The following is an 11,865-nucleotide window of genomic DNA, read 5'->3' as shown; positions in this document are numbered from 1 at the left end:
CCCACAGATATTTAAATATGGAAACCCACCGGTTGAACCTGGGCTATAGGGTCCAACGCTCTTCTGCCAGGCAGGAACTCACAATCAAAGCACCCTGAGAGATGAATAGATGGCCTCTGCTTAAAATACTCCAAAGAAGGAGACTCCACCACCCTCCGAGGTTTCCTCACTAATTTTAAATATAGCAAACACCATTATACACGCGATGACTTTAGTTCCAGTTATTTATTATAACTTCCTAGAACATAGGAAAACATGTGATTTTAAAGCTGGGAATGGGGAAATGAACCAGATGTGGGTAAAAGGTTGAGTCAAAATGCTTGGGACTAGAATGGATTTTGGAGTTTTTCAAGTTTTGAAATATTTACATATACATAATGAGATATTCTGCAGAAGGAGGAGGTGCCAGCCTGCAAGACATGCCCCTCCATACCATCTTAACTAAGAAAAGAAACAGCAAAATGCAGGCCTATGATGAACATCTGCTATTGTTTTGTCCTGTATGATTTTTAACACTCTGCCTGATGAAGAAGCCAGTGAAGCTTCAAAAGCTTGCAACATGTATATTGTGCATTTTGGTTGACCAACAAAGGTATCACGGTTTAGTGGATTTTTTTATTGGATTTGCTATATGACCAACACGGCTACCTCTGCATGAAATATATGTATGATTCACATACACTGAACTATCCATCTTATATTCATAAAATGAATATAAGATTATAGTCATCTTATATCTATCCATCCTTATATTCATCTAAGGTTGCATCCGTACTGCAGAATAACTCAGGCATTTTAGAGTATTTGCACCCCACTCTTCAGCCACAAAGGCTCTCAGAGTGGCTCAGGTGGAGAAAGACCTCTTAGGCTGGAAATCTGAGGCTGCATCTACACTGCAGAACTGATGCAATTTGATAACACTTAACTATTATGGCTCAATGCTACAGAATTCTGGGAATTGTAGTTTGGCAGGGCACCAGAACTCTGGCAGAGGAAACTAAACGTCTCCCAAAACTACTAGTCCTAGAATTCCATAGCATTCAGCCACGGCAGTTAAAGTGGTGTCAGCCTGGATTATTTCTGCTGTGCAGATGCAGCCTAAGTCTTTTATTTTTGGTTAATTTCATTTGTATCTGTACCCCACACCACATCCTTTAGCAATGAGTTTCCAAAGCTTGGAAGAAGTCACTTTTGGACTATAATTTCCAGAATGCCTCAGCCAACATGGTCATTGGCCAGTCTATCCAAGGTAGTCTAGGAACTGTAATCTAAAAAAAGTAACTTTTCCAAAGCCAATGAGTTCCACAGATTTGACATATTGTGTGATTGCATTATTTCCGTTTTGGTTCTCTGAAACATTTCCTTCCAATTTCAAGAAGAGTTTCCAAGAATCCATTCCTACTTATAGCTCCCAGCAATCTAAAATTGTATTACTATCTTGCTCCACTTTCCTCTCCTTGAGCTAAATACTTACTTGCAATGATATAACCACCATGTCCCACTCATCGTCCCACAGCTGGGCTACAGAACACATTGTTACAACCGTTGATATCAGAGTTGTCACCAACCCAATCTGCAATGCAAGAACATGAGAGAGATTATTATATTTGTGCCTCTTCTCCTGTGAGAAATGAAGAAATGTGGCTTTTTCAAAGAAGGAAAAAAAGTGCATTCTGAGCTTGGCTTGCTTTGATAAACCATAGTTTAAACTAACCACAATTTGGCCCTGTTTTAATATAACAATGAACTGTGGCTAATCTAGACCAGGAAGTAGATTATTTCCATTTCTTCTTCACAGCCAGAGAAAGAGAAGTAGGTAGAGACACTTAAACAGATTTCTTCCCATTTTCACTACTTCCAGGTTCTGCAGGGATGGGGGATCATTTCCCCAGAGAAGCTGATGGATCTAGATGTCTCTGAAGGAATTTCCTACACAGTTTGAGCTAGGAGCCCTTCTAAAGCTTTAGTCTATACAGTGGGCCTTTGCTACCTGCTGGAGTTTGGTTCCAGGACCTCCCATAGATACCAATATCCATGGATGTTCAAGCCTCATTAAATACAATGGAATAATAAAATAAACTGGCAAAATCAAGGTTTGCTTTGTTTGGAATCTATATATTTTTCTGAATATTTCCAAGCTGTAGAGGGTTGAATGAGTGGATAAAGAATCTGTGGACATGGAGGGCCAACTTGAAATTAGGAGCCATAAATATAATTGTTTAGTGCCTAAAAATGTTACTTTCTTGGAATGCCACACCTAGAATCCCAAAGCATACTAGCTGTGATCCAGACCCAAAGCTTTCAATGGGTTTGCAAGCTAAGTCTGTAAATAAACAAGGAAAGATGGAGCATATTATCATGAAAAGAAAAAGAAAAAAAGAACGCCATTCAAAATGACCCCATCCATTCCCTGCTTCTTTGCAACAAAGAAAGGAGAGGGATGTAAAGATTGATGGAATGACCTCTCTTTTAAAAACACAGGAGGAGGAGGAGGGAGTGGGGAGAAGTAGTTAAATTATTCCCAGAATTGGCTGATGCAGAAGGCATTTTAGAGTACAATAGCAAAGCGCTGATAAAAAGTTTCTTTCTACTGGTCTAGCCTAATGAGTTTTACTTTGCTTTAGATTGTATCAGGGAAGAAAGACATTTTTTTCCCCAAATGCTGTGGCAGGGAGAACAGACTGTTTCACCCTCATGCCACTCAGACAGAAGCGTCTGTCATGTACTTTTATCTCATCCGCTATTTGATTCCTTTTGTCAAGCAGATATGATTCTCATTTGGAGGGGTGAGAACTGGTAGCAAGAAAAAACAAACCCATCCAGATAAATCAGCAGCTTTGAAGGTTGCAGGACATAGTCCAAGTATTGGGGGCATCGACCCTGACAATCATACTGGAAGGAACAGCTACAGGTACAAGAACACTTCTGCAGGCGGCCTCTGTTCTCAAAGTCCCCTGTACAGCATCTCTGGGAAAGCTATCTCAGGTGAACAATTTCAGACAGTGTTCTGTGGTGTAATAATTGGACCTGGAAGAACCAGTCCCCAGAACTGTCTTTCTCAACCTTTTGATCCTGGAGAGACCCTTGAAATAATGTTCAGATCTCTGAGAACCTCTACTTAAACAAAACAAAAAATGGGGGAAGAGAATTCAAAGACATAGCCGTGTTAGTCTGGAATATCAGTATGGAAAGAGATGTTTTAGTACCTTTGAGACTAACTAAGAGAAAGAATTCAAAGATACAGCCATGTTGTCTGTAAAATCCGTATGTAAGAGATCTTGTAGCACCTTTGAGACTAACTGAAAGAAAGAAGTTGGCAGCATGAGCTTTCAAAGACTGAATTCTACTTCCTCAGACCCATTTGGACCAGTATAGAATGTGCCAAATGCATCTGAGGAAGTAGACTTAAGTCTATGAAAGCTCATGCTGCCAACTTCTATCTTTCAATTAGTTTCAGAGATGCTATAAGATTTCTTCACACTAAGAGAAAGAAGTTGTAGCATAAGCTTTTGTAGATATAGTCTCTCTCCTCAGATGTATGGCGTGAACTGGTGCCCAGGAAAACTATAATCAGATTGTATGAATAGTCAAAGATTGCAAAAATTTGTGGGTATGGCAAGGATGGGCCAAGTCCCATTTTCACAATGGTTGTTGAGGGACAAATGTAGGAGGGAAGATGTTGCCTAAGGCCAGGGTGATGATAGGAATGGTGGAGAGAGTTTTGGAACACGGTGTGCACAGGTTGGGAACTAGAAAGGAGATACGATAAGGCTGGGGTGCTAACCAGTGTTATAATATTCATGGAAGCCATTGCCCAGGAAGCCATTGTCCCTGTCCAACCCCCTGTTGATGGACTGGAGTTTGTGGATATTTTGAGCCCTTGGTATCCACTGGGGTTTGGTTCTAGGACCCGCCATGGATACCACAATCCATGAAGGCTCAAGTCCCATTAAATGCAAAGGCATAGTAAAATGACATTTGGAATTTATATATTTGAAAAATATTTTCAAGCTGTGGATGGTTGAATCCATGGATAGGGGAACCATGAATACGGATGGCCGACCGTATCATTTCTTTCAATTGGGGTTAATTTCAAACAAGGGTACACAGTTTCAGTTTCATTTGTTTTTTATGCAGTGTGTGTCAGTAGTTTCTGGTGTACAACAACAACTTACCTTGTGGATCCAGTGCAAGTTCATTTGCTGTCCTACTGCTATGTGGCACAGAGCTAAAATCTGGGGGGAAATGGATAAGACAGTTAAACTAGTTGGTTTGTTTTTGTTATTTATCTTCAGACTGACCTCAACTTATGACATTCTTATGAATGAGGCCTCCAAGAACTCCAGCTATCAATGCTCAGGTCTTACATGTTAAATGCCATGGTTTCTTTGACTGAATCCATCCACCTATAGCCCCTTTTCCTACTGCCTCTCATGTTACTGAGCATTATATTGTTTCCAGGGTCATCTCACTGCATCACTCTGGCTCTCAAACTAGTTGGTAGCAAAAAGGTTAGTCAAGACTAGCATTCAGCTCCCATTGTATTCTGCCAGAAACAGGGCATAACATTATGTTGGCCATCCTTTGTGGTGTATTCCCAGCACCAGCTACCAAATGGTACCCATCATAGGAGATTCTGGGACTTGTAGTGCAATGGAATGACCAGCAGCCAATGAAAATACAGGAATGGGCAACTGCTGCAGGTGATGAGTGCTATTTTTACTCCTGTATGACTGTGTTAGGCAGAACCTCTCCAATGCCACATGAAAACAGCTCAAACTTACACCTAGAAGCTATGAAATAATTTTTGACTACTGGCCTTTCCAGCCAACTTTAGGCCAGTTTGGGGTGTGTTGGGGTTTACTAGTAAACTACTGCTCCAGGAGCAGCAGTTGACTGTTTGGGGATGGGTTTTTTTTTTTCACTCTGCAAATTGTTAGGTGAGACTAGCCTGTTTTTTGGTTCATGAAGACAGGAATTTGTGGTCAGATTGAATGCTGATGACTATTTCCTCCATGTTCACTTCAGTCCCCTACATTAAATCTCACTTGCTGTCTATAGCCTGAAGTCCTCTCAACAGTCCTACAAGAGACAACATCACCTACAAATCAAAGAGACAGAGCTACCCATACATATGCACTTTCAGGATGACAAATTCAATGTTGTGCTGCTAGGCTTAGCAAGAAACATTTTGCTGGGATTTTAGGTAATGCAGCAGCAATAGAAATCTCACCAATAAAACTGTGATATATGTGAAGCCAGTAGCAGTGGTAACAAGGATTGGAATGGACCAGTCACTCCAGTATCCCATTCTATTGTATAAAAACCTGAAGGATGAAAAAGAGGGAATTGAGAAAAGAGATTAGACATACGTATTTAACACTGTCAAAGCTCTGTGAGACTGAATGAAGGATTAAACTCCCTTTTCCCCCATCAAAAACAAAAGGCAAAAATTGAATACGTGAACGGAACAAACTAGGGCTCATGCACCTTGAAAGACAGAGCATGGTGCACCACAAATTTAATCATACAGTGGCTGAGACAACTGGTTCCTCAAGCCTGGGTTAAGAATGCCATTGAACTGCAACTCCCCAAAGCCTTAGCCAGCACAGCCAATGGAGGGGAACCACAGTCCAACATGATATGCATGAGTCTGAACCCTGTCCTATCTTGCCTATACCAGCCTTGCTACAATTTTGAAAAGTTACCTTTCAGACGTCAACTTCCAGAACATTCTTATCAGCCTGGCCACTAAATGAGCTGGCAGGCAGAATCCAGGGTCACATCTTTAAGCAACTTGGTTATGATAATAATGATAATGGGAGATGCAGTCCAATGCATCTATTGGGGCACCAGGTTGGGAAAGCCCATCTTTCTATCTGGTGGTGGCTCCCTAAAGCTTTATACCAGAGTTTTTGCCAGCCCTGTCGTTATGTTTTTTAATGATTTTATCCTTTTAAAAAATATAATGGTGTTTTCATAAGCCTGTTTGAACAACAATTTTTTTGTTGTTGATTTACTATAGTAATAAATTTTGTGAAACAGAAATAAAGTTTTTTTTAAAACGTAATGGTGTTTTAAGGTGATGGTTGTTTAACTATGTCTTAACATTTCTGTCATCAGGTTTTTAGATAATCTTGTGTTTAGCCACCTTGCTTCCCAAGTGGTTCCATATTTATTTAAATATTTATATCCCTCCTTTGGTCACAACATCTCAGTGTACAAATAAAATCAATGCAAAGATTAAAAGAATTTAAAGCAATGCAATAATGTAAACAGACAGAAAACATATTAAACAATTAACAATTTAGAATGGGTTAAAAAGGTCAAAACAGTTTAAAAGTATGTGCTTTACATTTTACAGTGATTCACGCGGGCTCTCCAAAACTTTAATAAACAGCCATGCCTTTACTTGATAAAAACATGAAGCCAACATTACCACGAATCTGGCCTCCAAAGGGAGGGCATTGCACAACTTGGGGCCCAAACTAAAAACCTTATCTCTGGACATTATCTGGTAAACGTTTTGGGTTCCTCTCTATATTTAAAGGCACCTTTGTTCTTTCAAAACTGTATTCATCCTCTGGGAGCATTTTAGTCATTTTTGCTTAATCACTTATGTGTGCCTGCCCTATAACTATGAGAACAGGGTCATTCGCAAGAGAACCCCAAGAGTTATGTACCCCATGCTACTCAGTGTGTGGTCCATGGACTGGTGCTAGTCCACAGCAAGTTTCCAGGAAAGAAAGAAACAGTTGTACTCAATGGGTACAAATATGGTGCAGGTCCCTGACACATTGAGAAACAAGCCCTAAGATTCCTTGCATCAGATACGATTAAAAAGCACTGATATACATCACCTCTATAAATTGGTAGTACCAAACATACCCCTCTACCATCTCCTCCAGGATATAAAATGACAAAATGTACATTTAAATAAACACATTTCCAAGCGAAGCTCAGTAAATGCAATATTAATTTTTAAAAGGGAAGAGGATGGAGAAACCTCACTGAGCCTACATACAGGGATCAAATCAAATCACAAAGAAGAGGGCATGTAGAGAGATCTTGTAGCACCTTTGAGACTAAAGGAAAGAAAGAAGTTGGCATCACGAGTTTTTGTAGACTTCAGTCTACTTCCTCAGGAGAAGGCTGTGTGTGTTGTGTGTCTTTTAGTTGTTCTCAACTTACGGCAACCCTAAGGCAAGCCTGTCATGGGGTTTTCTTGGTAAGATTTGTTCAGAGGCGGCTTGCCATTGCCTTCCTCTGAGGCTGAGAGCATGTGACGTGGCCAAGACCTTGAACTAAGGTCTGAAGGAGGAATCCTCTTCTTTGTTCCACCAATGGAAGCAATACATCATGGGAAAAGCCTTCTCTGCTGTGGCACCCTATTCACGAAATCCCCTCCTTGGAAGCCCAACTGGTCTCAGTGTAGGTTTCTTTTAGGCACCAAGAGAAACCTGGCTTCCTCTTAAAGCCTTTGGTACCTAATCTTTTTTTTAAAGTTTTTTTTAATAAAAAAAATTATTGGTTAAAAAAGAACACATATTACATACATTACACATTTCTACATATGTTACAAACATACATCAAATAAACAATACACCACAATATTTTAGCCTCCTGATGGAAAGGCTCACTAGTCTGTGATATTTTGATTAATCTTAATCATTAATACATTTATATTATAATCTGAATTTCTATTTGCCATTTACCTTCTTGTATGCTAACATTCTATGTTGTTCTTATCATCAATAAATTTTACTCTGCTTAATATATACAATACATTCCTTGTTAATTTTCCTTCTTTTTACAGTCTAACATACAAATTTATCTATTTTCCTTTCATCCTTGACGAATTCTATTAATGGCATCCAGCTTTTTTCCCGCCTATTCCAATCTTTTTCTCTAATTAAACAGGTAAGTTTGTCCATTTCAAAGTAGGTCATCAATTTCAGAAACCAGTCATTCCATGTCGGGTGTCTTTTTCTTTTCCAATGCACAGTTTTAACTGGTTTGTCCTTTTTCTGCTGTTTTAAATTGGTGAGCTGTTGATTTTGCTTTTATCCTATTTACAGGTTGAGTGTAAAGTCGAAGGCTTTCATGGCCAGCATATATATTTTTTGTGGGTTTTTCAGGCTATGTGGCCATGTTCTAGAAGAGTTTGTTCCTGACGTTTCGCCAACGTCTGTGGCTGGCATCTTCAGGGAAGATGCTCTTCTCTGAAGATGTCAGCCACAGATGCTGGCGAAACATCAGGAAGAAACTCTGCTAGAACATGGCCACATAGCCTGAAAAACCCACAAAAAACTACAGGTTGAGTCTTTCTCAAACAGAATTCGATAATTTAAAACATCCCAAACACCAAAACTTTTTGCATGGGTGGCTGAGATATCTCACTACGTACGTATATGAAAATATAGGTATTCCAAAATAAAATTTAAAAATCCCAAATACCTCTGGTCCCGAGCATTTCAGACAAGGGAGACTCAACTTGTAAATTATTTCATTGTTTTTATCTGGAATTGTTTTAAATTGTTCAGCTTGCCTTAGCTGTCTGCTATCTTGGGATCTCATGACAGAGGCAGGTTAGGAATACTTAAATTAAATTACATAAAGATTACAGGCACCTTGCTAGACTAAAACGTGCCACATTCAACATTGTGTCAAGCTCTGGTGTCAAGAAGAGACAAAAACAGTTTATGAAACAAAGGAATAAGTTTATGAATCCAGGCTGGACCTTGACTGTCACTGTCCCATAGAACCCAGGGGTCCTAAGAGGCAACGTCAATTCTTGCAAGTTTTCTCATCCTCAGCAAGAAAAGTTGCCGTGACATTAAGAAAATGGGCAACTTTTGAAAGATTTTTTTACATTTCTTAATGTTTTTGTTTTGTAAAGAATTCCTCTATGCAATAAATGTTTCTTTTGGGTTCAATAGACAATAATTTTGCACAAAAAAAGGCAGTGCATTTTTGCATGAAATACATTGCTCTCTGTACCAAAATGTTGTGGGATCTGCTAACTGCGCCAGGCAACGCTAAACATCCGACAGCACACCTGCGAGGTTCTTAGCACCAGCCTCTTGGGAAATGTCATTTCCTCTCTCACTAAGGATGAGCTTTTGGTAATTAAGGCTCTTCTGCTGTGTTGCTATTTCCTCCCTGATTATTTTACCACGGAGCGCAGTGCTATTTTTAATGTCAGCATCGCCTCCTCAGACAGCCAATGTCTGATTGTGAAGGCGTGGGTGGCATATTTATTTATGCTGCCACCCTACCCTCTCTCAAAGAGATTCCAGACGGGTTGTGGGGGGTTTGCAAGGGGAAGGAAAAAAAGCACTCAGTATATATAAAAACACTTTAAACCAAAGATGACCCTCGCTAGCAAAATCTCAAGAAACAAGGGCTTACCCACAATGGAATCTGAGCAGCTGTGGCTGGACTCTGGTGTGTCTCCAAGAAGGAATATTTTGTTAACTGATGAGTGACTAGGGCCACTCCGCCAAAGGATGTGACCCAAGGACATAATTAAACTAAACACAGATTGCTTGGGGCTCCTCTACATTTGCCAGAATACTCTGGGCTGCCCCCAGAGTATTCTGGACCCAAATTGCACCCAAATCCTTCTCACAATCTGCTTCAGCAAAACGTGGCAATGATGGGCGGCTGTCTTCCCATGTGTTTCCTGCAAGCTGGACAGTGCTGCAACTGTGGCCATGGGTTGTTCTGACCTCAAAGTGATTTGGCAGGGTCACTTGCAAAGACCACATGGAAAGGCAGTTACTTGTCATTGTTGCATTTTCCTCTGGGTTTTTTTGGAAAACCCAGTGTAAAAGATAAAGGTAAAGATTAGCCCTTTGACAAGGTTGTCAAGCCATTTCCGACTGTAAGGGATGATGCTCATCTCCATTACAAAGCCGAGGGAGCTAGCGTTGTCATAAAACAACACTGGTGGTCATGTAGCCAACATGGCTGCACAGAACACTGTTACAATGCACCCACACTATATGTGGGCGCACTATAAGTGGCTTCAAGCTTACGCTGAAACCATGTGACAATAAAACATATGGTGTGCTCAGTGCGGCATGGCAAACATGCGCCCCATTGTTTTCAATGGGGTGCGAGCATACGTGGAATTCCTCTTCCACATAAGCGAAGGGCCCACTGTACCTTCCCACTGAAGTGGTACCTATTTATCTACTTGCATTTTTACATACTTTCGAACTGCTAGGTGGGCAGAAGCTGGGACTCACTTCGTCATGTGGTGCAGTATCTATATAAGTACATTATGTGGAATGATAAACATACAAAGAAATCACCAACTTCTCTGCTGTATTTCACAGTCTGATATAGATACTGCAGCCACTGAAGAAGACCATTGGTTGAAACGTCTCTGGCTGAAAACTATAGTGGACTGGAATCATAGGACATTCAAGGAAGTCACTCTTCACTAAGTCTCTCAATACAGGCTATGTCTTTGAAGGCTTTTTGAGACATCAGAGATGGATTATTGTTTTTTCAGAGAACATAGGACTTGAGTTCTCATTTAATGTATTTTATAGACAATGTAACTCCAATACTACTTGGTTTGTTTTGAGAATTTTAAGCTGTATATAAATACTTTGGATATTATTCATATGGACTGTGTTACTTTTTAGATTTTGAGAATACCTTTTTTCTTTCTTCTTGTTGTTATTAGGTGTTATTCCCTGCTGTTGTTGTTTACCTGAGCATTGTGGAAAAAGCCCCCACTCAATTCGGAGTTTGGGGACTGCATAAACAGCATGCAGTCAGCTCAGATGGAATTTGGGGATATAGGTAATGCAGACAAGGCCATGCTGATCTGATCGCAGAAGTTGGGAAAGTTACTTTTTTAACTTCTTCTTTTGTTCCTTCAAAGAGTTTCCAACTTAGAGCGACCCTAATACAGTTTATTTCTCCCACCCCTATGAAAAAAGAGCCCCCCCCCAAAAAAAATTCATCCAAAATGGCAGTTTGCTTCTAGGGTCAGAAGCTAGGAACTTTCCTTAAACAACATTGGATATTCAACCTTTGGAAGGAAAGGTGCCCTACAAAGACCCACTTTCCTCTTTACTCACCAGTTGATTTCATTGTAGTCATTGTGAACTTCCCACCAGAAATAAAACCAGATCAGGGTCAAGAAGAAAGAAAAAGTGAGGATTAAGAACCAGAGGCGTTCCCACTGTGAAGGCAAAAGAGAGAGAGAGAGGAAAGAACCAATTAACAGAGCTAGGACAGGGTAGCAAGGCATATCACATAAATATTGTTAAATACACATATGTACATTTCCCAAAGAAGCCAGAGGGAGGTAGTGGTTTGAGCCTTGGACTATCACCTGGGTTCAAAGCTCGGCTCGGCCACATAACCTTGGGCAAGTCACATTCTCACAGCCTCAGAGGATGGCAATGGCAAATCTCCTCTAAATAAATCTTGCCAAGGGTCTCCATAAGTTTGAAATTACTTGAAAGCACATGACAACAACAGCAAACATTTCCCAAATGAGCTGGAAAATCCATCGTGACTGTACAGTTCAGATTTCAGGAGGATATTTAAGTAACGGAATAGTACCGCTCCCATGCCATATATTACAACATGTGTTAAAGGAGAAGCATCATCCATTCACATAAAGTCTCTACCTCATGAGAATGGCAAAATAGGTGTGCATGTGTGTTGTTGTGTGCTTTATGATTCCAAATTTAACAATCAGGTCAGGGGCGTCAACAGGGGTATTGGGGGTTCAGACCACACCAGGTGACACCCCAAGAGGGGGGGATACCACTGATGCTCAAACACCATAATAATAATAATAATAATAATAATAATAATAATAATAATAATAATAAT

General features: G+C 40.2%; 1 protein-coding gene across 8 annotated transcripts in view; it reads right to left on the bottom strand.

Annotated features, from left to right (window-relative positions):
* Positions 1–11,865, bottom strand: part of GDPD5 (glycerophosphodiester phosphodiesterase domain containing 5) — a 200,461-nt gene that overhangs the window by 53,088 nt on the left and 135,508 nt on the right. For all 8 annotated transcript variants that reach the window (XR_006102957.1, XR_006102958.1, XM_042458354.1 and 5 more), the window contains exons 3-6: positions 11,100–11,203; positions 5,234–5,327; positions 4,176–4,235; positions 1,475–1,573 (exon numbers count right to left, since the gene is read on the bottom strand). Coding sequence is in view for 6 of the 8 variants with exons in the window: in XM_042458354.1 (XP_042314288.1) it covers positions 1,475–1,573; positions 4,176–4,235; positions 5,234–5,327; positions 11,100–11,203 (357 nt within the window). In the remaining 2 variants the exon portion in view is untranslated. The remainder of the gene's footprint in view (positions 1–1,474; positions 1,574–4,175; positions 4,236–5,233; positions 5,328–11,099; positions 11,204–11,865) is intronic.

The sequence above is a fragment of the Sceloporus undulatus genome, chromosome 3 (assembly GCF_019175285.1).
Source record: "Sceloporus undulatus isolate JIND9_A2432 ecotype Alabama chromosome 3, SceUnd_v1.1, whole genome shotgun sequence".
Lineage (NCBI taxonomy): Eukaryota > Metazoa > Chordata > Lepidosauria > Squamata > Phrynosomatidae > Sceloporus > Sceloporus undulatus.
Note: the sequence above shows the minus strand (reverse complement) of the source record. Positions and strands in the feature narration are given on the sequence as shown.